The following is a 24,658-nucleotide window of genomic DNA, read 5'->3' on the forward strand; positions in this document are numbered from 1 at the left end:
AAAAAGCTGGTGGCGCTATCTGTTGGTGGGATACCCCAACCAGTTGAGCTTCATCGCTTGGAGGAGAGCTTTCTCATTTCCTCTGTACTGTTGTATGGTTTCGCATTGAAGTTATGCATCGCTAGAACTAGAACGGCGATACGATTGTTTAAATACTAAACTCCAACGGAAACCACCAGCACTGAAGCAAGTGAGATTTGAGCAATGGTCATTGGTGTTGATACCCACGTATCTAACCACACGACCATTTATATAGATTTTTGCTCAGAAAGTTAGAAGGCTATATAGGTCATAATAAAATGCAACTTGTCGAAATACATTGCAAGAAAAGGATAGCAATATAATGATGAGTTGTAATACGCCATCTATTGATCAAACCAATGAAGCTGTGGAGCTTTCATTTTTTTTCTATGGATATTCAATTTTCCAGTCGTTTAAGCTTAATCTGTGGCGCTTGGGAAGCAAGTGAGAATTGAGTTATGGTCGTTGGTGTTGATACCCACGTATCTGACCACACGACCATTCACATAGATTTTTGCTCAGAAAGTTATAAGGCTATATAGGTCATGATAAGATGAAACTTGTCGAAACACATTGCAAGAACAGGATAGCAATATAATGATGAGTTGTAATACGCCATCTATTGATCAAACCAATGAAGCTGTGGAGCTTTCATTTTTTTATATGGATATTCAATTTTCCAGTCGTTTAAGCTTAATCTGTGGCGCTTGGGTTATAGCTTTTTAATGCATGACATTGGTACAAAGTGGCTCTTGTCAAATTGTCAAAGTCTGACGCCGTCAATCATCTCATTGCTGCTGCACAAGTTAGATTAGTTCTTTGAAGAAGCGATTTTGAGGGTGATTGTGATTGTGATTGTGACAGTAAATTGTGTGACATTTTGTATAATTCATGAATATTAAGGATTTAAAAACACATACACATGTACACAAACAAAGAGCAGTCCCCCACTATGCAGTTATTGCGGTGTCTTCATTACCAATCAATCAATCACCTTTTGGTTGAATGCCGTGGTTACGAACATAAACGCATAGAATACAACATCTCAAACAACATTGATGATGCTCTATCTTATAACAAACTCCATCAAAAGAACCTCCTCAAATTTCTGAAAGACACAGACCTATTCAACAAAATATAATCAAATCAACCCAACTCCACACCAATAATCTTCCTGCAAAGAGATGAATGTAGTCGCAAGACTCAAAATATCTATAAACAAATCTTACCACTACTACTACACAAACAAAACAAATCCTGTTGTTTATTTCTTCGATGATGCTTGCTTGAAAATAAAACACAAAGAAAAATAATCCCTGGCATCGTGGTATAAGGAAGCTGCTTAGGCGCTGTTTGAAAGACCCACATAGAACTTTGATGCTGTTTAACTATTGCAAAAGGCGAATTAGAGCAGCGATCTTTAGCGTGCCAAAATGAGCTGCTTAAGCAATTCTGGCTATTTGGGTATGTAAAATTCCATATTATTTCCCTTTTGATCGAATGTTAAAATCTATTTCAAAAGGTTCCAAGCTGTTATTTTAACTCAGAATCGTATCAAATAATGAATTAAATGGCTAAAACCACTCGCTACTTGCAAAATTATACGAAAATTAGTGATATTTTAGCTGGAAAATCACAAGAATCGATTTACGCGGAAATTCGAGATACGCGGTTTTTTGCGGCCGTTTTCGGTCCCCATTAACCGTGTATCTCGGGGACTGCCTGTAGAAAGAGCAAGAGCAATGCAGATATTTTCGTTAATTTTGATCTTTTTCATTAAAATCACCGGCTAAATTTTAAATTTTAACGAAACATTGACGAAGCCAGGAAAGCGTTACGCAGTGTTTTATGCCCTGGAATGACTGCGGCATGGAAAGCTAAAAGTAATACTTTTAGGCATACTTTTAACGGTTTCTGAACAAGGTTGTGCTACTTGGTATATAGCCTTCTAACTATCCGAGCAAAAATATATATGACTAGTTGTGTGGTCAAGATACGTGGGTATCGACACCAACGATCATTACTCAAATCTCACTTGCTTCAGCAGTACTGTTGGATTAAATGGGAGTTTAGTATTTAAACAATCGTATCGCCGTTCTAGTTCTAGTGATGCATAACTTCAATGCGAAACCATACAACAGTACAGAGGGAATGAGAAAGCTCATAATTTTGGTACTAGCCGGATCCGATACCGTGTTCTGGAACCAATTCCGATTACGGTGTCGAATCTGGTTCGCCCGTAATTGGCACGATAATCCCGTTCGACTCCCGATATCAGAATTAGCTCCGAAATTGGAATTGACCTTCGAACCAGAATCAGTTCTAGAATTGCAATGAAAAGCTTCAGATATGGAATCAGTACCGAATTGTTGGTGAGAATGAATCGTTTACCAGTGCATTTGAAACCTTGCCGGCTATCGATACAATCGTAGCTGCATACGACCCAAACGCCTATTCTCATTTTCATGGTGATGTCGAATCCGATTCCGGTGTCGATTCTGATTTGGAAGACGATTCCGAATTTACGGAAAATGATTGCGGACCTATTATCCGGACTGTGTCTTCATTTTCCCCATCACTAGTTCTTATTTGTTGAATAAAATTACACGGGTATCAACACCATCCATCAAGAACCAATTGTCAGTTGCTTCTGTGTTTTTGGTCATACCCAAGAATAGTTTATAGTTTTTAAAGAATGTTGCTTGTTGTGGACAGAACCAGCATCGCGCGACATTGCCACTCTGGGTTGTTCGCTATAAGCGCCAACCGTTGACGTTGGTAGCCATCAGCGATACAGGCGCGGCCATCGCGATCGTGTCGCAGGACACGAAGCCGGGACGACGACCCGAGCAAACGAGAGTGTCACTTCAAGTCGGATGATCAAGTGGTTAGGTGCATGCGTGCGGTTGGGGGGTTGTTTTATATATGAACCAAGAGTTACATGTAAATCGTATGAATATTGTAATTGTATGAATATAGTGTTAAACTAAAGTGCACGGCGTAACCCGTTTATTTATTTCCCGTGCTTTATACGGAAAGAACATAAAATTGCTTAACTCTTAGTTAGTACTCAAACTTAAATAGCACCGACGTTATAATACACTAACACCACGCACCTTCAGTTTTGTTTGTACGTAAATAATACGTAAACGGCGAAATTGAAGAAATACTTAAAATATCAAAATGGGGATGTTTTAATTAAACTCTAAATAACTAAGGAGGTTAACTAATTCAAGGTTGAGGACGGAATGTTGATATCAAGCTCGCCGGGCTCCGGTGGGCTAGCCATGTTGTACCCATGGAAACGGACGACCCAGCCCGTAAAGTCTTTTTAGGCCGTCCACAAGGACAAAGGAGGCGTGATAGGCCCAATCTGAGGTGGCAAGATGGCTGTTAAGGCTGGGATAACGGACTGGCAGACGAAGGCGCGAGACCGTGAGCGGTTTCGGACACTCCCGAGGCAGGACAAAACCGCAAAGCGGTTGTAGCGCCGGATAAGTAAGTAAGTAAGAAAGCCTTGAATTAGGAAAAGTTTATAATAAATCATTTATTCATTCCTATAGTTCATCAAGAGTGAATGTGTATTACCCTGAACTCTTATAGTACTACCTTATATGATAGATTAATCCTTCCACAACAAGATCTGCATTGATTCCAAAATCTATCAAAACAGACAAGTAGCCACCTCCCACGAGAAAAAAAAACGAAAATAATTTCTATTGCCAACGTTAGTGCGATGAACGTTGCGACGTATGATCACCGACAAACCGACGTGACACTGGTGTTACTAAAGTGTCCCACACGAAAGTACTGTCATTTACCAGTGAGGCGAACACTTCTGTCAAAGTAAGCTCTGTTCACTGCTGCTTCGATGTAAACAACTTTTCTAAATACAAATGGCGAAGGAAGTGTGAGGCAAGATTTTGTGAGAATTATTGGACAAAACACCCAGGAAAATCATTTTATAAGTTTCCAAATCAATGCAAAAGATGTGGGAAGTACATAAAACAATACGCATTGGAATTTGCGAAGAAAAACAAAAAGGGGGTTTTGCAGTTTCTTTTCTGTGTCAGTGTAGTAAGCGAATCATTATAGAGATGGCGCTAGTGTTTAACGTATTTTCATTTGAAATAAGGAGACAACTTTTGAAGCTCATTTTGTTCGAAGTGTCACGTCGGTTTGTCGGTGGTATGATGGCAAAGTAAAACAAATCAAATCAAAAGCAAGTTTTTGTTTTCTTTACCTTAAGGAACTTACATGTCTATAGGAATATTTGAGTAATATGGACCTCTGCTCACGGAAGTGATCGCTCAGACGTGCATACTCACCCTCCATCATGCATTTGGTAAAATCATGTTCGAATATTTCAAAAAACCCAAGCTCCATGAGTTCCAAGTTAACCATCTGTTTGGGAAGCCGAGCCGGCAAGACCATTTTGGACATGTATCCTGGAAAAATAACCAAACGTGTCAGCTGGGGCAAGCGAGGCAGATATTTCGAAAATTGCTGATTAACATTTTCCACCACAAGCGTTTTCAGAGCAGACAGCTTGGGCAGGCAGGCGTAAACAGCCACGTAGTCCATAGAGAGCCACAAAAAGTTTAGCTGACTGCTGAGCTGTCCTGCGAAAAGATCACATATTTGATCGACCTTCGTTGGATCGGGTGTGATCTTTAGCCACTTGATCGACGTCAGCTCCGCCAACGATGGCCAATCGATTTTCGTGTCGTACAACAGAAGCCTCTCCAGCAGGGGCAAGCGAACGCCAGCGAACGATAGAATGTCGGCACTGCAGCATATGCTCAACTGTTGCAGCATGTTCAGGTTCGATAGGTGGCGTAACGGATTCGGACCGATACTAGCCAAGTACAGCAAATGCAGATCCTTCAGCTGAACGCATGATTCGCAGATGGCCTGCAGCACCTCACTCGACACGATGCTAGCGTGGTAGTACAGTTTCTTAAGCTGCTTCAAATGCCGGTAAAATTCGATCTTTTCGATAGAACCGATACTAGTAGCTTGCTTTAAACGACGTGATGAAAACATCATCCTATCATCATCATCATCATCATCATCAGCAGCAGCATGCCAAATCATGAGCTCCTCCAACTGCTTTAGCTTCCAGTACGGTTCTTCGCCTCCGTGCTCTATGTACTGCTTACCAACGATGATCTCCACATCCAGTGAAGAAACAATATCCAGCACGCGAAGATTGGGACAGTCGATGACCTCGGGTAGACTTACATGCAGCACCAGCTTGTGCAGTGAATGATTAACAACCTTCAGCTCTTTAAATGAATGCGATCGAATGAAGCCATTAACTGGATTAACCAAATGTAGCTCCTGCAGGCATTCCATCTTTACCACCGCCTTCGATATCTTCACGGCGAACGTCTGCAAATCTTTCCCCAATCCGATCCTTAGTACGACCAATTGCTGGAGCCAGGACGGCACTAGTAACTTGCTGAGCACGAGATTCATTTGACGCGTTTCAAACGGTTTTCCCAGTAGATCAATATTGACCTTGCGGTAGCGGCGCTTGGTGCAATCGAGCATTTTGGCTGCTTCTGTTAAGTGTGCCTCCTCACGGACCTCTAAATCGGCATAACTCATATTGCCATCTGACCGCACATAGCCAATGCGCAGGGTAAATCGTGTGGCGCCGTATTCGGAAATCAGGCGCTCCCAGTAGCGGCAGGTAAGTGAGGCCTTTCTTAGCGAGTAGATGCTGATATAGTCAAAAATGGTGTACATTATCTGGAAAGTGAAATGGAGGAGTAAAATCATTGTGATTTGAGTGGAAAGTCTGACCTTTGCTTACCTCTTGTGGCAGCTCATTGATGTGCAATTTGGGCGGGGACGAATACCTCGCGCATTTTCTTCGCGGACGGCTCATGCTTGGTTTAGATTACCTATGAGTATGTTGCGCGGTGATCCTTTCGTATGAAGATTTCCGACGCGCCGATCGGGACAGTATAGGTTCAAAATCTCCATAGCAAACACACAAACAGTGCATTGATAAGTTCCAAGACATCCAGCTGTCAAAGTGTTGGATTGTGTATAGCAGCTATTGCAGTTCTTGAATTCAAACGGGCAGGTGTGTCGTTCCCATGCAACAAACTCTAGTCGAGCGATTTGACCCGATTTTGAATAATCGTGCAGATAGACATAGAGCGAAGATTCTCGCTGGTTTTCGGTAAATTTAAGGCCACAAAGCGCTTTATTACACTTAAGATCAAGGTCCATAAACTACTACAGGTCGGTCCGTCCAGTGTTTTTGACAAATATTCATTTGACAGAACTCCATAGCTGATTTGGGGCTGTTTAACGAAAAATCGTTCCGATGTACTTTGTACTTTGTGGCTGATTAAGAGATGAAACGGTAAACTATGTAAAATTATGTGAAATTCGAGAGCTTTTAGAGTTTTAAAATAAAAATGCACATAACAAAACACAAATCGTGTTGTTTATTTGATTGATGACGCCTTGCTTGAAAATAAAACGCAAAGAAAAATAATCCCCGGCACCGTGGCATAAGGAAGCTGCTTAAGCGCGGATTGATAGATCCACCTGAAACTTTGATGCTGTTTATCTACTGAAAAAGGCGAATTCAAGCAGCGATCTTTAGCATGCCAAAATTAGTTGCTTAAGCAATTTTGGCTATTTGGGTATACAGTCCGAGCTCACTGGTTGAACTTCGATTTCCTGCCAACTATTGAATATGTGCTTTTTAGTTGGCACGTTCTTCCATACAAAAAAAAATGAAATTTTTCTAGGCATGCTGTTTTTGTGAAATTTTCAAAAACCGGTTTCCCATACAAACGCATCCTTTTTAATTGAACTGTCAGCCAACTATCGAGTGTTCAACTAAAAAGCATGCCAACTAAAAAGCGTCCAACTATTGAAATCTGACTGCAGTTTAATTTTTGTCGGTTAAGAACCGATCGAAGACGAATTCAAATGTTGTTCAACCTCGCCAAACATACACGCGTGCATTCAAGTAACAAAGAAGTCATTATAAACAAACAAACACTTTGACAGCTAGTTGTTTTCCACCGCTTCATTCGTGGAACAGCTACTACCGACATCATCACGCTCTTAAACAAGCTAACGCTAATTTAATGCTAAAAGTTTTCAGCTTTTACGATATACGATTTACCACGCGTGAAAAGAAGGTGAAAGTGAAATGGATTCACCCGTAACCGGATCACCTCTCGAGGAGCTACCGCCGGAGGTAAATAACTGTTAGCTTTTCAATCCATCCTGGACAGTTTCATGGCTCCATTTCACGTTTCAGCTGGTTTTGATCATTTTCAAATATCTTGATCTGAAGTCGTTAAAAGCAGTGTCATTAACATGCCATCGGTTGGAGGAAATCTTTTCCTACTACAATGCTCCCCGGTTTGTGCTGCGAATCAGTGAGCTTTATCCGGGCAATGTGATCACCCTGCCGATGAAAGATATTGAAGAAAAGGTGGAACAGGCAACCATAATGCTGGAGCGCACAAAACGTCCCTACCGAAATGTTCATCTCGACATAAGTTCGGCAGGCATGTATGATGATTTCGACAATATGCCAACTCTGCTCGCCAAGCTGTTCGAAACGCGCACGATGCAGCAGTTGGTCCGGCTGAAGCTTGAATTGCCGCAACATATGGAGAAATTCGCCACGCAACTGTCGAACGCTTTGGCCAAGATGGATCATCTGCAAGAACTAAAGCTGCATCACCCTTGGGGAAGATTAACAGGGCCCCAAATTACTGAGCTGAAGCTTGTCAACCGTACGCTACACAAGCTGGAGCTGTACGCCATCTTTCCCAGCGTGATCGACTGTCGCAATCTGCGGCTGCTGAGTGTTTGGTACTCGGTGGATGTGGAGACCGTCGTCGGTAAGCAGTACGTAGAGCACGGTGGCGAGGAACCGTACTGGAAGCTGAAGCAGCTAGAAGAGCTAACCATATGGCATAATGAATACACGATGCCAAAGCGTAACCATTGCAGCGCAAAGGTTCAGTTTTACCGACACATGACACAGCTTAAGAAACTGTGCCACAACGCTGGCTTCGTGTCAGACGAGATGCTGCAAACAATATGCAAATCGTGCGTCCAGCTGGAGAGCCTGTATTTGGCCGACATGATCGTCAACAACCCGAACTTTTCGTGCTTCCTCTCGAACCTGACCAACCTGCGACAGTTGGCAATCGAGAGCTCCACCAACGTGCTGTCGTTCACTGGCGTTCGCTTGCCCCGACTGGAAAAGCTTCTATTAGACGACATAAACATTGACTGGGCATCGTTGGCGGAGCTAAAGTCCATCAAATGGCTCAAGATCAATCCGGATCGATCGACGGTGAAGCAAATGTGTGACCTTCTCGAAAGGCACATGAACCGGTTACAGTTCGTGTGGATCACCTTTTACGATCAATTGGATCTCCCGTGCTATCGAGAAATTTTTGCAACGCTCTCCAAACTGCCGGCACTGAAAAGGCTCGCTCTAGATAATGTTAAAAATTCTAGCTGGCTCAAAGAAATGACACCCCTTCCCGGGCTGACCCGAATAGCTGTGTTGTGTTGCTCAAGGGAAACAGTGGAGACGGACGACTTGGAAAAACTGGGGCCCAACATCAAAGAAATCAAAGATGTAACAGTCACAGATCGTACCTATACCTGGGACATAACGTTCGAATTTGATCCCTTCTATTTTGCGTAATTGTTTCCACGTTTCTATAATAATGGAGCAAATCCATTACATCGATCGCGTGCTATATGATAGTGAAAACAAACTAAGTCCTTGGGTTACGCGCTGAATACCATCCACTTGGTATCCAAGTCTTTAATTAATGCATATCGAACGATCAGGTGTTGTTAGAAACATTAAAACACCATAGAGTTGAAGTAATCCATTCATGAATAATGAAGTGGGAACTAAAGTTTGAGGAACCGAAGAAACTTTAAATTTGAATTTTAAAATAGAAAAAATAAGAAACGCCATTACTCCAATAATAAAAGTTGAGTTGTTGTTGGATTGAAAACTTGAACCTCCCTTGAACGAACGTTATGATACACGATTCGATAGAGAAAATATGGGAAATCTATCTGCAATGTGGGCTGCTGGGTATCATCCATCCAGTGTAGAAATGTAGAGACAGAAGTGCATTTCTCTCTCTCTCTCTCTCTCTCTCTCTCTCTCTCTCTCTCTCTCTCTCTCTCTCTCTCTCTCTCTCTTTCTCTCCAAAAAAGTTTAAGTAAAAAAGTATGGGCCGGTTCTCAAGTGCCACAAATCCATTAAACGATCACTAGACGGGTTCTAAACGACTCCAGCTCTCTACCTAAAAGGAATATAAAAAGACTTCGTTTAGCAGACGGCAAACAACTCATGCATTTTAAAAATAGCAACAAAAAAAGCTAGTGACGCCATCTGTTGGTGGGATATCGACAAAGTGGAGCTTTCCTCGCTTTCAGAGCTTTCTCCTTTCTTCTTTACTGTTGTATGGTTTCGCATTGCTGTTATGCAACTTGTGACAGGCGCTGGCCGACAACGGTTGTTGTGCGAAAGAAGAGGAAGAAGAAGAGGAAGAAGAATAATAAGAAGAAGAAGAAGAAAAAATACTAAAAATACATAGTAAAAATGTGCATGGAACTTTTCATTTCGCGCGCGCGTGCACCATCGTGTAAACACAGCTGAAGTTCGTCCAAAACAGAAAAGACGAACATGCTGTGGTAAACAAACACTTTGACAGCTCGATGTTTACAACGGAATCATTCGTACAAACGCCACGGCCGGCGAATGGTGCATTGACGCCAACTGAAAGCAGCGCTACAGGTGAATGTGAAATGGATCTACCCGATGCTGGATCTCCCTTCGAAAAGCTGCCATCGGAGGTAATTAATACCCAACATTCAAACCCCACATCCTGCATAGTCTCATGGCTTCATTGCTCGTTCCAGCTCATTTTCTCCATTTTTGATTATCTTGAGCTCAAGTCGCTGAAGGCAGTTTCACTAACATGCCATCGGTTGGAGCAAATGTTTGCCGACTACAGTGCCCGCCGGTTTGTGGTGCGAATCCGCGAGAAACGAAAGAGCTATGCATTCTTTCCGCCGTTGATTGAAATTGCTGATAAGGTGGAGGCGGCAACCAAATTGCTGAATAGGACTAAACGTTGCTACCGGCGTGTTCATCTCGATGTGCAGTATCAGCCAACGGCTGATAGTATCGAGCATATGCAAGCTGTGCTCGACAAGCTTTTCGCAGTACGGTTGATGCAGCAACTGACCGTGCTGAAGCTTGATTTGCCGGCCGGTCCGGAGAAATTGGCCGTACAGCTGTCGGATGCAGTGTCAATGCTAGACACTCTGCAGGAGCTAGCCATCAGCTACGAACAAAGTGATAATCAATCCAGATTCAGCCAACTGTACATTGTGAATCGTTCACTGCACAAGCTGGTGCTGAACTGCGTTTGGCCCGGCAGGATCAATTGCCCCAATATGCAGAGCCTGGAAGTGTTGGCGTATATAGACGTGTGGTACATGATAGGCGAACAGTATGCACTGCATGGTGACGCAGAACCGTACTGGAAGCTGAAACATCTGAGGGAGCTGGTCATGGCGACACGCCTTTGGTATTGTCCGTTGAACCATTACTTACAAAAAACAGAATCCTATAAAGGCGTATTTTGTCAACAGTTGACCCAGCTTAAAAAATTACGACTTTTTCACAGTTGCACGGTAACAGATAAGGTGCTGAAGGCCATCTGCGAATCGTGCGTCCATTTGGAGCACCTGTCGTTCACGTTAATGTACATTTCCAATCCGGATTCGTTCCGCTACATCTCGAACCTAACCAACTTACGACAGTTGTCAATTGAGACCTACATTAAAGGTCTATCGTTCGCTGGCGTTCGCTTGCCCCACCTCAAAACGCTTCTGCTAGGCAATGTTAACATTGACTGGCCATCGTTAGCGAAAGTTGAATCGATTGAGTGGCTCATGATTAAACTCAACGTCTCGCAGGTGGTTCCAGCATGTGATCTTTTCGCTGGACACATGCGGCGGTTACGCTTGTTATGGATCAAGTTTGATATTGATATACAACACGAGCGCTATCGAGAAATATTCGCAGCGCTCAGTAATCTCCCTGCACTGGAAACGCTTACACTACAAAATGTGTTGCGTTTGGACTGTCTCAAAGAAATGGTGCCAATACCACGGCTCACCCGACTCGTTGTATGCGACATATTGCCAAGATGTATTTCGGTATCTCCGGCCGATGTTGCAAAACGAGTCCCGAAAGTAGATAGAATCGAAGTTCCTTGGATCAATAAGTTTAACAAAGACATGAAACTACGCTTTGGATGCAATGCTGACTTTTTTCATTAGTTGTGCCATGTTGCCTTGACCATCAGATTTATATGTGAATTATGGTTTATACAATATTTATTAGGGTACCACTATATACCATTATTTATTTGTATTACGAACCCAAATCGTGGTTTGCTTGTTTAACATGTTTCAACACACGCTTAACAACTTAAGTGCTGAACTTCTAGAATATATAGAATGTACTTGTAAAACGGGGAATTTTGGTTTGATAATGGTAAATGCAATAAAGATAATATTTTAAAAGAAGTATGGATATTAGAATTTTATAGTATTAGCTAACAATAATAAAAACAAAAAACAAATATATAGATTCCATATAATGGTTCCTTCATTGATGATAAATAACTGATTTTTTTAAGTTTCAAATGTAACCGAAAACCTTCTGGTCGGCTTTTGTGTCACTGCAACGCCCTCCGTCACTCAAGGGTTAATCAAATCGCACAGTAGCACATTTCTGCTGGCCACTCTTTGCAAGCTGTCAAATGGGAAAAAGCAGCAACAACATAAACAATTCAGATTTGCCCTTCCGAGCAGCGTCCACTCGCACGGCAAATTTTGCTCCATTCTTTTGGGAAGGTAAGTTTTCAATTAAAATACACATTCCAGTGCAGGTAAAAAAAAGCATTCGCTTACCATTGTAGCTACCGCAACCCGTATCTTCCCACGGCAGCCATGGCATCCGCATCGAGCAGCAGCGCGAAGAATCTGTTCAGCGACTCGAAACGGCGGCTGGCGGAACGGGTGGCCGTGAACGTGAACAATGCCTCGTCCGTCGCCCGGCAGATCGTGCGCGGCTCGAAATCGAACGAGATACTGATGCAGGCGGCCAAGAACTTTGCCTACCACGAGAGCACGGTCGACAACAGCATACAGAATCTGAAGAAGATGGAGATCATATTCCAGCATCTGAACTACCAGTACGAAGCGATCGAGCAGGCGGCCGAGAAGCTGGAGTACGTCGAGGAGCAGGTGAAGGCCATGGAAAGGTGATAAATCTGCGTGGTTCGGTGAGGCAGGGGGATAAGAAAAAGGGGCGTTTGCGCCACAGCCATAGTCGTCAGATAGCTTGTTTGGCTTTCAAAGGAGCTGTTAATGAGGTTACTGTGCCCAGCAACTGTCATACATTTTAGCTTTATTTATTAAACGTTTAGTTAAGTTCATTCAATAGCGTGCATTCCGGAATAATTAATGTTGAATAATATTTTAAAAAAAATCCAAACATCCACAAAATTACCTCTTTTCCTTTTGTTTACCTCGAACTGTCAACAAGCCTAGGATATTTTAAAATTACCCCCAAACTGACAGCGCCCGCGTAAACGTTACGTCAAAACTTGGGTAATTTTTGATCCTACCCCCTCCACACGGACGAACAGCGACAGCGCGCGCCAAAAAATAAACATAGCAACGCGCGTTTGTTTACGTTTCCTGCGCTGAGATCATCCTTCGAGCTGGAATTAGCTTGCGCGTTCGTGTTTCGCGACGAAAATGCGTTAATTGTTCCCCAAATTTGCAAAAACCGAAGCACTAATAGTCGAAAGTGTGTGTGTGAGAGTGGAAATTTTCAGCAAACCGACGACAAAACACCCACATGATCGCGGGCAGCGATGGAGCATACGCCACGGAATGCGGTGCGACAGGGTCACCGCGGTGCCCTTCTCGGCACGCCGAAGCTGGCCAGCGGCAGCAGCAGCAAAAAATCACTCTTCGGGAAGGATGCAGCAGATGAGACCGACCTTGGGCCGATGACACCGCTGCGGTTCGGGAGCCATCGGAAGAAAGGCCAAACGCGTAAGTTCTGTTCTGGCTTGGCTTTTGGGCGTTCTGACGGACGATGCTGGAGCTCCACGGCGTCTCGCGTTGATGTCGGGACAACCAGTGGCCTACTTAGCTCTGTTGCTACTGGGTTCGTCACTGAAAGGAGAGGGGGTTGTAAAGCCCGAGCATCCCAACAAGGACGTTGTTGGGTGTAGCTTGCTTCTTCCTGCCGTTTCCCTTCTAGCCATCGGTGCCCGCTTTGATCCTCACTTGAGTGTCCTGTTGGTCGTTTTGACCTGACGGCGCTGACGGATTCGACTATGGGCTAAGGTCATGTCCAGTCTTCTCCTTGGTTGCACAAAAGGATGTTGCGATCCTCAGTTCGGTACGAGCCGCAGGGTAGCACAGCAAGCATGTTGGCCGGATTCGGTGAAACAAAACCCTCCTAGTTAAGGGAGATTGGCTGCCTATATAGATGGGAATTAGGCCGACAACAGAGAAAGGGAAGGAAATGATCCATAATTTGTTTGAGCTATTTATTTAGCATTGATTTACGATACCGGTTTATACGCTTGCTCCCTGTCCGATCATTTCCAAGGTCCATAAACCTGATAGTTGCATGTTTGGTGGGATTTTCTGGGAATTGTTTATGGAATTTACCACCAACACAAAAGACCTTACAAATGTGTTCTTTTTGCTTGTGGTGTTAATTTGTTAATTAAAATTATTGCAAGGACGTCTAAACAATGCAATATTTATTCAATAAAACAAATTTAAATTAATGGTGGTGCCACATGGTTTCTCCTGCTATCTTTTCGTTGAACATTTCTGCATTGCTTGATCCAATTTAGAGAGAAATTTCCATTCAAAATTAAAACTCTCTTTACACGTTACAATCGACAAAACATGATATTTTGGATTTGTTTGGTACAGTCATAAACTCGCACGACTCATTAATATGCCTGTTGTGGGTTCAAGCCTATAATGGGGACCGTTCCCCCCGTTGCAAGGACTAGACTATCCGGCTTCATGGTACTGTATAGATCTCATGAAGCCGGAATAAGATAAAATGGACATGCATAAGATAAAATGGACAAACTGATACATAATTGATAACGATCTTGTAAATGCCGACCCTGAAGTTAATGTCGACTCCATTAAGGTAATTGAAGCTTATCCTTACCCCATACCAATGTTGGAACTGTTCCCAAATCCATAAAAATTGGCATAGACATATTGTCCAATTTATTTAAAGATTATTTAAAATATGCTATTTTTTAATTCGGTATCAGTTCCATACCCGGTCCAAGTATCGTTCCGAATCCTTATCCGGAACAGTTCCAAGTACAGTTCTTGTAAATAATTGAAACCAGAAGCCATTTTTAAATCAGTATGAGTTCACGATCGGTTCCAGGACCGGTATCGGTTGAGTATCAGTTCCAGGTCCTATATGGGTTTACTTTCAGTTCTAGGACTATGGATTCTTTATAGATTTCTGAACCAGTCCGGGTTCAATATCTGTTCCCGGACCGGTATGGAATTGTGATCGGCTCAAATACCGGTATAGGTTCATGATAGGTTCCGGAACTGGTATGGGTTCATCATAGGTACCAGAACTGGTACGGGTACTTGATAGGCTCCTGGACCAGTATTGATGTAGTATCTGTTGCAGGTTCTTTATGGGTTTACTTTCAATTCCAGGACTAATATGGATACTTTATAGGTTCCTGAATCAGCATGAGTTCAGTATCAGTTCCAGGAATGGATTTATGATTGGTTATGATGGTTTACGATTATTTCCAGGACCAGTATGGTTTCTTGATCGGATCCAGGACCGGTATGGATTCATTATCGTCTACAGGAACAGTATAGGTTCATGATTGGTTCCAGGACTATTATGGCTTCATGATAGGTTCTAGGATCAGTATGGGTTCATGGTAGGTTCCAGGACCGGTATAGATTCAGTACCAGATCCAGGACTGGTTTTAGGTCATATGGAGTTCTTGGATCGGAATATGTAATGTACTGGTGTCAGGGCCAGTATTGGTTTGGTATCGTCTTGAGGGGTATCGTCATTAGTATTTTTTTTTTAATTGTGTTAAGAGGCCAACAATTTCAGCGCACTCTTAAGAGGGATCTTAGAAATGTATTTGCGCAGTCCTGTAACCTTGCCAAATTAACTGAACAATTTCAAAACGTACAACTAACATGAATTCTCCCATCCATCCCTCCCCCCCAACCCAAACTGCAGCCAGCAGCAGCAGCAATGCGCTTACCAACATCACCTCGTTCCGCAACCTGTTCGGCAACGAGTCGCCGGACAGTGATCGGTCGCTGTCGCCCGACTTTGCCCGCCGCTTCACCAACAACGGCCGGTACGAGCTGCTGTCCGTCGACCAGGACAAGGAAAACGTCGCGATGGTGGACGAGGAGACGCGCTTCTCGTTCAGCGGCAGCATCCCGGAAACGCCGAGCAGCCGGCTCAGTGCCGAGGAGAGCGCCCTGCTCGACGAGAACAACTCCAACTCGCTCTCGCTGATGATGAGCTCGGATCTAAATCTCGTGGAAAAGCGCACAAAAGCCCTGCACCGCACGCCGGGCGTGACGACGCGCAGCCGATCGACCAATAGGGATCGGGCGTCGGTTGAACCGTTGCAGCGCAGGACGCAGCAGCAGGCTCAGCCCCAACACCCCCAGCAAAAGGCGCAGCTGCTGGGTGTGAAAAGACCGCACACGGTGGTGAGTACGCCGGACAACCGTTCCCAGTCGCCGGTGTGCACCGAGACGGGAGGGAGCAGCAGTACTGCAAAGCGAGCCAATGTGAAGGCCCGTACCGCACTGCACTTTAACGACGTTCAGCCCATACCGGCGAAATCGTTCTACTCATCAGCGTCCGTCGCCGAAAAGGACCACAGCCCCCTTAAACCACTGCAGCCTTTGTCGACGAAATCGTTCTACTCGTCGGCGACTTCGTTGGCACAGGGCCCAACCAGCACCAGCGCCCACAAATCAACGCCCTCCCCGAAGCGATCCACAACGCACCACCAGCCAGTGACGCCCAAGCACGTGCCGCTCACAAAAACTCCACACAAAGCGACCATGCGCAAACGCTCCAAATCGTTCTCGTCCGCCGCCCCACGGCTAGGGCAGCGGGGGACAGTGCACAAGATACGGAAGCCGTCGAAAAAACGCTCCCCCAAGGAAGCTCGAGTTGATCGGTCACGCACAGCAAAAGGCGGAGGTTCGGTGGCGGCAAAGCAGACGAAAAATCGTGCCATCGCCGGTGGCACGAAAAGCTGCCCCACCACGCCGAACAGCAACAAGCAACCGGATCACGAGCAGATGCTGCAGCAGCTGAAGCGCGTGAACAGTATTTTGCGCGAGGGACAGAGAAACTTAAAGCGCGCCGCCGCCCGTCCGCTCGTCACCTCCCGCTCGATGACGGATTTAGCTGGCGCGGGGCTGTCGTCCGAGAGCGAGGGGGCTGGCTCGTCTTCGTCGGAAGAGGAAGGCTCAGCCTCGGAGGAGGACGAGGAGCACGGTGGTAGCACACAGCGCAAGTTCTTCCGCTCGAAGCGTCGATCGCGATCAATACGCAGCGTGTACAAACACTTCGACACGATCATGGTTGGCGTGAAGCAGGGCGGAAAGCGCAAGCTGCTCAGCTTTCCGCAGCCACCGAAGCGCCGGCGTACCGCGTTCGGGGAGGAAAGTTTCGACTTTGCGCACGAGCAGGCGGAGGTGGAAGATTTGATCAGCAAGCTCGGTGATGGTGGTAGCGACAGTTTCGGCGAGGGAAGGGCGAACGATGAGGACGATGCACCGATACCGATCCAATCGAACGTTATCTATCTGTCGGCGGGCGATGGGTTTGTGGTGGAGCACAGTCCGCCCGAGGGGGACACCACCATGGAGGCTCAGCAGGCGGACTGCGAGAATGGGATGGTTGTAGTACAACATGGCGGCAGTGAGATCACTGAGGCCGTCCTTCACGAGGCTAACAATTACTCCACGACGTTCGATGGTTACGATCATCTTGCGTACGATGGCGAAAGCATGTACGAGGGCGTCGAGCAGCGGGACGACTTTTTATCCAACAGTACAATCATCATACAGCACGACACGTATCACACAACGTCTACAATTTATCACAACGAGAGTGCTGCGTCTACAACGGTGGTGCAGAACTCAACCGGTAAGTTGGCAACAAAATCGATGTTTTGAATATTTATATGCCTTTTTAACAATAACAATGAAACGAGCTAGTGATGTGCGTCCCGGAGTGCGCCTAGCATATTCGATAGGTACGGATGTAAGTTCGAAATTTTGAACCTAGTAGGATTTTTAAAAACGAACCACTTCCACCAATTCACTGGTTGGAATTATCAGCACATCATCGGAATGGTCTGAATTAGTGATATGCTCTTTGAAGCGCACCCAAGACTCCGATTCGATTCCGGCTATTATTAGTGCGATTCCAACTGCGGCTATTGTTAATCTGATTCCGACTAGTTTCCATCAGTTTCGTCCGGAGTCGGAGTCGTTCGGTGTAGGAATCCGTCCGGAGTCGTTCAGAGTCGTTTGGAGTTGTGCGGAGTCGGAATCATTCAGAGACATCCAGAGTCGATCGCAGTTGATCTTCTGGAGTTTTTTCGGAGTTTTCCGGAGGCACCCGGAGTCGTTCGAAATCGCCCGGAGTTGTAGGGAGTCGTCCGGCATCTTTCAGAGTTGTCTGCCGTTGCCCGGAGTCATTTGGAATCGTCCGGAGTCTTTCGAAGTCGGCCGGAGTCAGAGTCATTCAGAGTCTATCGGGGTCTACTGGAGCCGTTTTGGTGTAATTATTATATATTGTTAAGATCCGGAAAACATATTAAGATCCGGTACAAACAAATAGCAAAATCAAGACTTGTATCATAGTTCACTGTGGCCACATTGATAGAGCCATTTACCAAACAAGCGATGAAAGAGCACGGTGCATTGCGTCTTCTAACCGAAAAAGGCTCAAGGCCTAGAAGACGGCACCGGCACCACAATATGCATGTGATGAGACATCTCATTTCGTTGTGTTTTTTTGTCTGCCACTTTGTGCGTGCACTTCGTGTACGGGTCTTTGTTTCGAAGGCCGATTCTGGCCGACTCCGGACGACTCCGAACAACTCCAAACGACTCAGGACGACTCTGAACGACTCCGGACGACACCAACTCCGAACGACTCGGGATGACTTGGGACGATTCCGTGCGACTACGGACGATTCCAAACGACTTCAGATAATGCTAGGTGGACCTATCTTCCGGAGTCGGTTCCGAAATTATCGGAATCGGATCAGAGTCGGCTCAGGATTTTTGCCAACTTTACCCATCACTAGTCTGAATGGTTCGTTATATCAGGTCGGTTGGATCAATTGGGGAATGGTCGGAAAGTTAGAACCTTCCTATCCCTGAGCCGCTGAGCTTATTAACAAATCACCAGATCGATTCCAATCCTATGATCGAAATAATCCATTGACCATCACATGGTTTGTTGGTAATTTGGCATCTGGCATTTGGCATTTTGGCATCACCTCTGATTAGCCCAAACTAAGGAATAGCCACACTGTAATTCGCGTCAGATCTTATCGGAACATTCAATGCATCAGCTTAAAGCACCAAACGGTTGATTTATTTTCATTCAGTTTTTTTTATACGTTCTCGGCAAGTATTTGCAGAAAAATAAATAGTCTTTGCTTGGTCTTGCCCCAATACAGATGTTGCGAAAAGCCATAAGTATATCTCCTCAAGTAATTTTTTATCGGTTTGATCATTCCTACAAATTAACGCAATTTATGGATGACTCCCTAAACAGAATCCAATTTGCACTACGAAATGATTTTTTTCATCTTTGACCGTTCTCATTTCCTTTTCCCTTTTCCCTCCTAGTATCACACTACCAGTGCCAAACCCAGTGCCAGTCGGAGCAGCCGATGCCAACCGACCCAACCACCAACGCATACTACCCCATCTTCTATCCCGACCGCGTAAAAGAGCTATGGCGCGAGGAACGACAGCAAACGCTTGCCGCCGAACAGCAAACGGCGGACGTGCGGCATTTGCTCCGCCAGCAGCCGGACCAACGAGCGAAAGCGGACAGAGCTGGTGCCGGTCACAACCAGTACCAGATCGATGCGGGACAGCGCGTGTACGGTGCGGTGCACTGCAAGGAGTGCGGCCTCACCTACACGACGCACGAGCCCGAGGAGGAGCTTTTCCACGATCGCTTCCATCGCTCGCAGGCGCAGCTGAGCTTCCCGAGCGGGCTGAACGAGCAGGTGGTGGTGCAGGTACCGGAGTGGGACGTCACCGGGCGCATCGTCGTCGTATCGCAGGTCGATAGCACCCGGCAGCCGCTGTTGCGGAAGGCCCAGTCCGTGCTGGAGCTGGTGGACGGCGAGCTGGGGTACGCGACGTGCGGCGAGCTGCCGGAAGGGGCGTGCGTCTATCTGGCCGTCGCGCGCTCGACCGTGCTCGGGATCTGTGTGGTGCAGCCGCTCCAGTACGCGAACCGCATGATTTGCCTCGACGGGCTGCACGGCGTACCGATCGATTGCTACTCGTCCGAGTTCTATCACGCCAAGTGAGTGGTTCGAAAGGCGGACTTTGTTTTTTAAACTTACCACTATTAATTCACCATCTTTTTTTCACCACAGATGCGGCATCTCACGCATTTGGGTTGCGCCGAAGTACCGCCGCAAAGGAGTCGGACGCAAACTGGTGGCCGCCGTCCGGTATCACTACATCTTCGGCTACACCATCGCGGTGGACGAGGTCGCGTTCGGGGCACCGACGGAGATGGGCAAACTGTTCGCGGAATCTGTCTGCGGCAGGAAAGACTTTCTCGTCTACGTTTAAGGGAGCGGGGCTCGCATATAATGTGCCACGTTAATGATCGTTAATTTAATTTTCTCTTTCACTCCCTGCCGCTCCCCCCATGTGTTCTCCACTATTGCGTTCTCTGTGTTTATTGGATAATTTTTGTCACTGCATTTAATAATAAACAATCCCACGACGGACGGGTGAACGGGTTTTTTTTACGAAAATGATTAAAGCGTATTCCTCATTTCTTTGCTCCGGCGGCCTTCGCTGCCATCTGTTCGGCGAGCAGTTGCCGCTCGCGCATCACCTTTGCCCGCTGTTTCGCTAGCTTGTCCACCTTGCGGTGCCATTTGACAAACTTCTCATACTCCTTGTCGGCGATCGGGTACTGCGGAGTGGCCCCAGCAAGAAAGTGGTCCAACAGCTCGCCCACCTGCAAAGGCTTGCGGCCGAACTGCATGCGGCGTCGGATGTGAAGCACCTGCCGTGCGCACTCCAATATCTGCCCTGCCGAGTAGCCGGTAGTGACCTTGGCCAGGGCGGACAGGTTCAAATCGCGCGGTACCGTTGGAAAGCGACGCAACGCATACTGCCACAGCAGCACGGTGGAGCCATAGTCCGGTCGGGGTAGCAGCAGGATCTTGTCGAAGCATTTCTTCAGCGGTCCTACCTTCGCCACCCACGGCTGATCGGAGGTGCCGACAAGCAGTACCTTATCTTCCGGTTTGAGCTGCTTAACGATCAGCTTGAATAGATGCTTGCCGAGCTTGGCAGGATCGAGCGGTTGCTCCGGCTGGGGCACTTTTTTGTAGAACGCACGATGAACACCCTCGATCGCCAGTACCGACGGTTGCAGTAGGCGGGCGGCGCGTAGTACGAGCTGCAAAAAGTACGCCATGTTGTTCGGTTCGATCGGTCCACACGTGTCAACGCTCAGGTCGAACAGGGTGGAGCCCGTTTCGTTGCAGATCGCTTCCAGCAGTAACGTTTTCCCGTACCCCGAAGGGCCTACCAGACAGAGGGACTTCGGTTTCGGTGCATCGAGTGGTCCCATCCCGTAGAGGTACGATTGAAGTATCGCTCTCACCTCTCCCATGCCCGGCGGTGGATCCTGCTCCAGCCGATTGCGCCTCTCGAAGGCGGCGTAATTGAAGTCACCGATGTAATCTTCAAACGTTCGCTTGCGACACGTTTTTAGTACGTTTCGCTCGACCAACTCATTAAGGATGGATTCAACGGACAGATCAGCTGTCGGATCGATCGGCTCTTTGCGTTTCTTCCCCTTGGCGCCTTTCGCACGGGGAGGCTTTTTCGGTTTCGGTGGTTTGTACTTCATCCGCTCGTCCTTGCACAGCGCCATCTGCAGGAGCTCCCGTTCGGATTTGAGCAGCTCGTGTACTTCGGCGTGCAGTTCTTGGTGGACCTCGGCAAACTTGTCCAACGTGATCCACTCCATGATGGGAAGATCCTGCAGGTTGTCTAGCTCGTTGACAAAGGCCCAATCTTTGCGGTATCGTGCGAGTGTTTCCTCCAGCGTTACTGGAAATTAAGAAAAGCCCGAAACGATGAGAAAGAATAAGCCGATGTCTGTGGATGATCTTTGGAACAGGTCTCAAATCCATTATGGCACTGGAACTAGATCTTGGAACTGTTATGCAACCTATCCCTATCGTGGAATTAATCCTGAACATATTCTCGTCGTAGATTTAATCCCGGTCCAGTTCCAGCCCTAAAACTGATTTTGAACCAATTCTGCTTTTGGAGGATCTATTCCATATTGTGGAATTAATGCTCGAAACGAACCCTGAGCCAGTTCCGGTCGTGGAACTGATTCCGAACCTGATCCTAAATCTACCTCGATCCTGATCCGATACATTGGTCTTCAAACTGATACTGTAATAATCCTGTGCCTGGAATTTATTCTGAACCAATCCTAATGTTGGGACCATTGTTTAAACTATCCTATTCTCTTTTAAAGGATAGTAATCCAATCTTGGATGTGGAACAGACCTGTTCCAGTCCTGTAGTTCATCACGAGACTATCCCGGCTCTGGTGTTATAATAGCTTAGTAAATAGTCTTACAATAGCCTAAACAGACCTGTTTCGGTCCTGCAGTTCATGAAGAACCTATCCTGATCCTGAATTTGGCGTCGAACCTATTCTTAACCTTCAACAGATAAAGAATATCAGCTGATCCTGATTGGAACAGCCCACAACTCTATACCGATTTAATACATGTTACTATTCTAAGATATTGGAACTTCTATTGAACCTGCTCCGATACAGGAACCTAACCTGCAACTAACCAGATTCTGGCAATGATCCTAATCCTCTTTGAATTTTTCGTGGTCTAGAAATTCACCAAAAACGTATCTTGATCTAGAAACTGTTTCAGAAGCTTAGCTTAGGAGAAAATATAGAATCGTAGAATGAACTTTTGCAGTAATTGTCCTTACGGTACGCATTGGTCATAAACTCCGGTTCGGTAAAATCGTACGTCTTGCCCTCCTTCCTCTCCCTGGCCCGTTTCTCCCGCGCCAGCTCCTTCAGCCGTGCCTTCTCCTCCCGCTTCTTCTCCTGCTCGCGCTCCTTCGCCGCCTTCTTCGCATCGGCTTCCTTTTTCCTCTGCTCTGGCGTCTTCAGCTTATCGAGCTGCTTCTGCCGCTCCAGGGCCAGATACTCCAGCGGCGTAAGCGTTTCGCCGCGCACAATCAACACCGTGCCGCCCTGGAACGGTTCCGGGATCAGATCGAACGCCAGCGTCTCGTCGTACCACTCGCGAAACCAAGCCCGCACTAAGTCGGTAATGTCTTCGAGCAGGGCCGGACCTCGGATGCGCAATATTCGTGCCTTTTCGTCTGCGATTGCCGCCACAAAGCTACGATCGAACTCGGGCTGTCGGGCTCGACGTGCCGCTCGCACCTCCGCCACGGCAAGCGCATCCCCCAGCTTCGGTTCATAGTCATCAAACAGTCCCAAAAATTTGGATCTATCAAAGCGATGCTTTTTCTGCGTCTTCAGTGCTTTAAATTTGCGCCAATAGTGTTGTATCTTTGCTGCGGCTCGGTTCAGCCTGATGCGTTCCAATGCCTCTTCCAGACGCTTCGCCGCTTCGGCCTGGGCCAGCTCCGCCGCAGCTTCTTCCTCGGCCTGCTGCTTCAGGGCTAGCTCCTTCGCGTCGGGCCATCGCACGGACGCTAGCCGAACTGTTTGTTCCTCCCAGCCCGGTGGTGCGTAGTACGCAAAGTGGACCACATCTTTCTTCTTCATCCGAAAGTCCCAGTTGTAGACGGTGCGCTTCACCGGGTACAGCATGAACTGGCCGGGGCGGTAGAAAAACTCGTACGGCACGTCCACAATCTCCTCGTCGATCGGTTTCGGATAGTAACGGTCGGGATGGAGCCGAAAGTTCGTTTGCCGTACCCGGGCCTGGCGTGCCCGTTCGTGCGCCGTGATCAGGTTCAATGCGGCCTGCAGTCGCTCCTTACGACGGTCTCGCTTTACGACGGGCCGGTTAATGCCTTTTCCAACGGGAACCTGCTCTTCCTCCGGTTGTTCGCTTTCGTCCGAGGAGCTCCCGTCCTCCGCATCACTTCCCGGCTCAATGAACGGGGGCAGCTTTTGCGCATCGAGCAGCGCTTGCAGTTCGTCGGGTCGCCGTGCGGGAAAGTAGCAGGGACGTACCGCCAGCACATCGTCCGGTATTAGATGCTGCTCCTGCAGCGCCCCGTCCACGTACACGAACTCGCTCAGCTCGATCTCCTGCAGCTTCGTCCTGAGCTCGAACATGCGCGCCTGCCCTGCCTCCAGCAGTTGCTGTATGACGGCACGCTTCTGGACTTGCAGCGTTTGGTCGTAGCAGCGCTCCAGGCTGCGGCACAGCTGCACATACCGGCAGAACAGATTCGACACCAAGCGATGCACGATCCGCCCGTCCTTGGTCGGTTCCGCTAGTTGCATTCGTTTTTCGTACTTCAGCACGTGATCGAGCAGGTCGGTGGTTGTGATCCAAAACTTGGCAACAGCCTTCGCCTGCGCCATTTTGCCTGAAGGTTTTCTCTGTTTTGCCACTATAATATAATTTAAAAAATGCACATATCTCTTCTTCTATTACAAAATTCTACTAAAGGCTGATCAGCGTTACTTTTTAGCGGTTGCTTGGATGATTTTTATTCAGTTTATATCCTACAATGGCAACCACATCCATTATGGAAAACGCAACGCCGACTTAGTTGTTTGTGTTTTGAAAGGTATACCACAGGCTGGAGATCACTGAGTTAAAGAGCTGGTAAGGGGTTAGTATCAGTTCCAGGGTCAGGTTCATGACCAATTCTATCACCTATATGGGAATCAGATCCAGCACCAGAATGAGTTATGTAAAATTCCAGGTTCGACATGGGTTTGGAATTAGTACGAGGAGCAGCATAAATTTTGAATCATTTTGTCTTAATGCATCCCTTGGAATTAAAAATCACTTTGGAATTTGCGTTGTCTTTTAAAAAAAACCGTTGCACGCATCCTTAGGTTATTAATTACTTCAGTAATTATCTTGCACTCTAACCCTCTAACCGTACCAAATTAACTAGTTACAACCAAATTCTGGTTTTTAATCTCCGACTAATTTTCTGTCGCGGTTGCTAAGCACGTTGA

At 46.6% G+C, this 24,658-nt stretch overlaps 6 protein-coding genes across 6 annotated transcripts; 4 read left to right on the forward strand and 2 right to left on the reverse strand.

The window, feature by feature from the left end:
- Nucleotides 1-3,543: 3,543 nt before the first annotated feature.
- LOC121599876 lies at nucleotides 3,544-6,104 on the reverse strand. The gene is made up of 3 exons (XM_041927989.1): nucleotides 5,843-6,104; nucleotides 4,217-5,778; nucleotides 3,544-3,778 (listed from the first exon to the last, which is right to left on the reverse strand). The coding sequence occupies exons 1-2, from the start codon at nucleotides 5,915-5,917 to the stop codon at nucleotides 4,261-4,263; spliced, it is 1,593 nt and encodes a 530-aa protein (XP_041783923.1). The 5' UTR covers nucleotides 5,918-6,104; the 3' UTR covers nucleotides 3,544-3,778; nucleotides 4,217-4,260.
- A 928-nt stretch (nucleotides 6,105-7,032) lies between these two features.
- LOC121599804 lies at nucleotides 7,033-8,952 on the forward strand. Its single transcript, XM_041927875.1, has 2 exons — nucleotides 7,033-7,255; nucleotides 7,319-8,952. Exons 1-2 carry the CDS (start codon nucleotides 7,208-7,210, stop codon nucleotides 8,729-8,731), a joined length of 1,461 nt encoding a protein of 486 aa, XP_041783809.1. The 5' UTR covers nucleotides 7,033-7,207; the 3' UTR covers nucleotides 8,732-8,952.
- An 847-nt stretch (nucleotides 8,953-9,799) lies between these two features.
- LOC121599427 lies at nucleotides 9,800-11,626 on the forward strand. The gene is made up of 2 exons (XM_041927221.1): nucleotides 9,800-9,903; nucleotides 9,970-11,626. The coding sequence occupies exons 1-2, from the start codon at nucleotides 9,856-9,858 to the stop codon at nucleotides 11,398-11,400; spliced, it is 1,479 nt and encodes a 492-aa protein (XP_041783155.1). The 5' UTR covers nucleotides 9,800-9,855; the 3' UTR covers nucleotides 11,401-11,626.
- A 262-nt stretch (nucleotides 11,627-11,888) lies between these two features.
- LOC121599209 (BLOC-1-related complex subunit 7) lies at nucleotides 11,889-12,568 on the forward strand. Its single transcript, XM_041926838.1, has 2 exons — nucleotides 11,889-11,979; nucleotides 12,045-12,568. Exon 2 carries the CDS (start codon nucleotides 12,076-12,078, stop codon nucleotides 12,391-12,393), a length of 318 nt encoding a protein of 105 aa, XP_041782772.1. The 5' UTR covers nucleotides 11,889-11,979; nucleotides 12,045-12,075; the 3' UTR covers nucleotides 12,394-12,568.
- Nucleotides 12,569-12,717: 149 nt separating this feature from the next.
- On the forward strand, nucleotides 12,718-20,043 carry LOC121599206 (N-acetyltransferase eco). The gene is made up of 4 exons (XM_041926834.1): nucleotides 12,718-13,191; nucleotides 15,410-17,353; nucleotides 19,075-19,768; nucleotides 19,842-20,043. Exons 1-4 carry the CDS (start codon nucleotides 13,008-13,010, stop codon nucleotides 20,041-20,043), a joined length of 3,024 nt encoding a protein of 1,007 aa, XP_041782768.1. The 5' UTR covers nucleotides 12,718-13,007.
- A 94-nt stretch (nucleotides 20,044-20,137) lies between these two features.
- LOC121599207 (dynein regulatory complex protein 11) lies at nucleotides 20,138-24,611 on the reverse strand. Its single transcript, XM_041926835.1, has 2 exons — nucleotides 22,465-24,611; nucleotides 20,138-21,546 (listed from the first exon to the last, which is right to left on the reverse strand). Exons 1-2 carry the CDS (start codon nucleotides 24,047-24,049, stop codon nucleotides 20,249-20,251), a joined length of 2,883 nt encoding a protein of 960 aa, XP_041782769.1. The 5' UTR covers nucleotides 24,050-24,611; the 3' UTR covers nucleotides 20,138-20,248.
- Between the last annotated feature and the right edge of the window lie 47 nt (nucleotides 24,612-24,658).

This window comes from Anopheles merus, chromosome 3L (assembly GCF_017562075.2).
Source record: "Anopheles merus strain MAF chromosome 3L, AmerM5.1, whole genome shotgun sequence".
Lineage (NCBI taxonomy): Eukaryota > Metazoa > Arthropoda > Insecta > Diptera > Culicidae > Anopheles > Anopheles merus.

Coding starts and splice junctions, on each gene's coding strand:
- LOC121599876 (XM_041927989.1), bottom strand. CDS start 5,917: ATGAGCCGTCCGCGAAGAAAATGCGCGAGGTATTCGTCCCCGCCCAAA. Junction 5,779..5,842: donor TCAATGAGCTGCCACAAGAG/GTAAGCAAAGGT, acceptor TTCACTTTCCAG/ATAATGTACACCATTTTTGA.
- LOC121599804 (XM_041927875.1), top strand. CDS start 7,208: ATGGATTCACCCGTAACCGGATCACCTCTCGAGGAGCTACCGCCGGAG. Junction 7,256..7,318: donor TCGAGGAGCTACCGCCGGAG/GTAAATAACTGT, acceptor TTCACGTTTCAG/CTGGTTTTGATCATTTTCAA.
- LOC121599427 (XM_041927221.1), top strand. CDS start 9,856: ATGGATCTACCCGATGCTGGATCTCCCTTCGAAAAGCTGCCATCGGAG. Junction 9,904..9,969: donor TCGAAAAGCTGCCATCGGAG/GTAATTAATACC, acceptor TGCTCGTTCCAG/CTCATTTTCTCCATTTTTGA.
- LOC121599209 (XM_041926838.1), top strand. CDS start 12,076: ATGGCATCCGCATCGAGCAGCAGCGCGAAGAATCTGTTCAGCGACTCG.
- LOC121599206 (XM_041926834.1), top strand. CDS start 13,008: ATGGAGCATACGCCACGGAATGCGGTGCGACAGGGTCACCGCGGTGCC. Junction 17,354..19,074: donor GGTGGTGCAGAACTCAACCG/GTAAGTTGGCAA, acceptor TTTCCCTCCTAG/TATCACACTACCAGTGCCAA. Junction 19,769..19,841: donor TCCGAGTTCTATCACGCCAA/GTGAGTGGTTCG, acceptor TTTTCACCACAG/ATGCGGCATCTCACGCATTT.
- LOC121599207 (XM_041926835.1), bottom strand. CDS start 24,049: ATGGCGCAGGCGAAGGCTGTTGCCAAGTTTTGGATCACAACCACCGAC. Junction 21,547..22,464: donor GTTTATGACCAATGCGTACC/GTAAGGACAATT, acceptor CTTAATTTCCAG/TAACGCTGGAGGAAACACTC.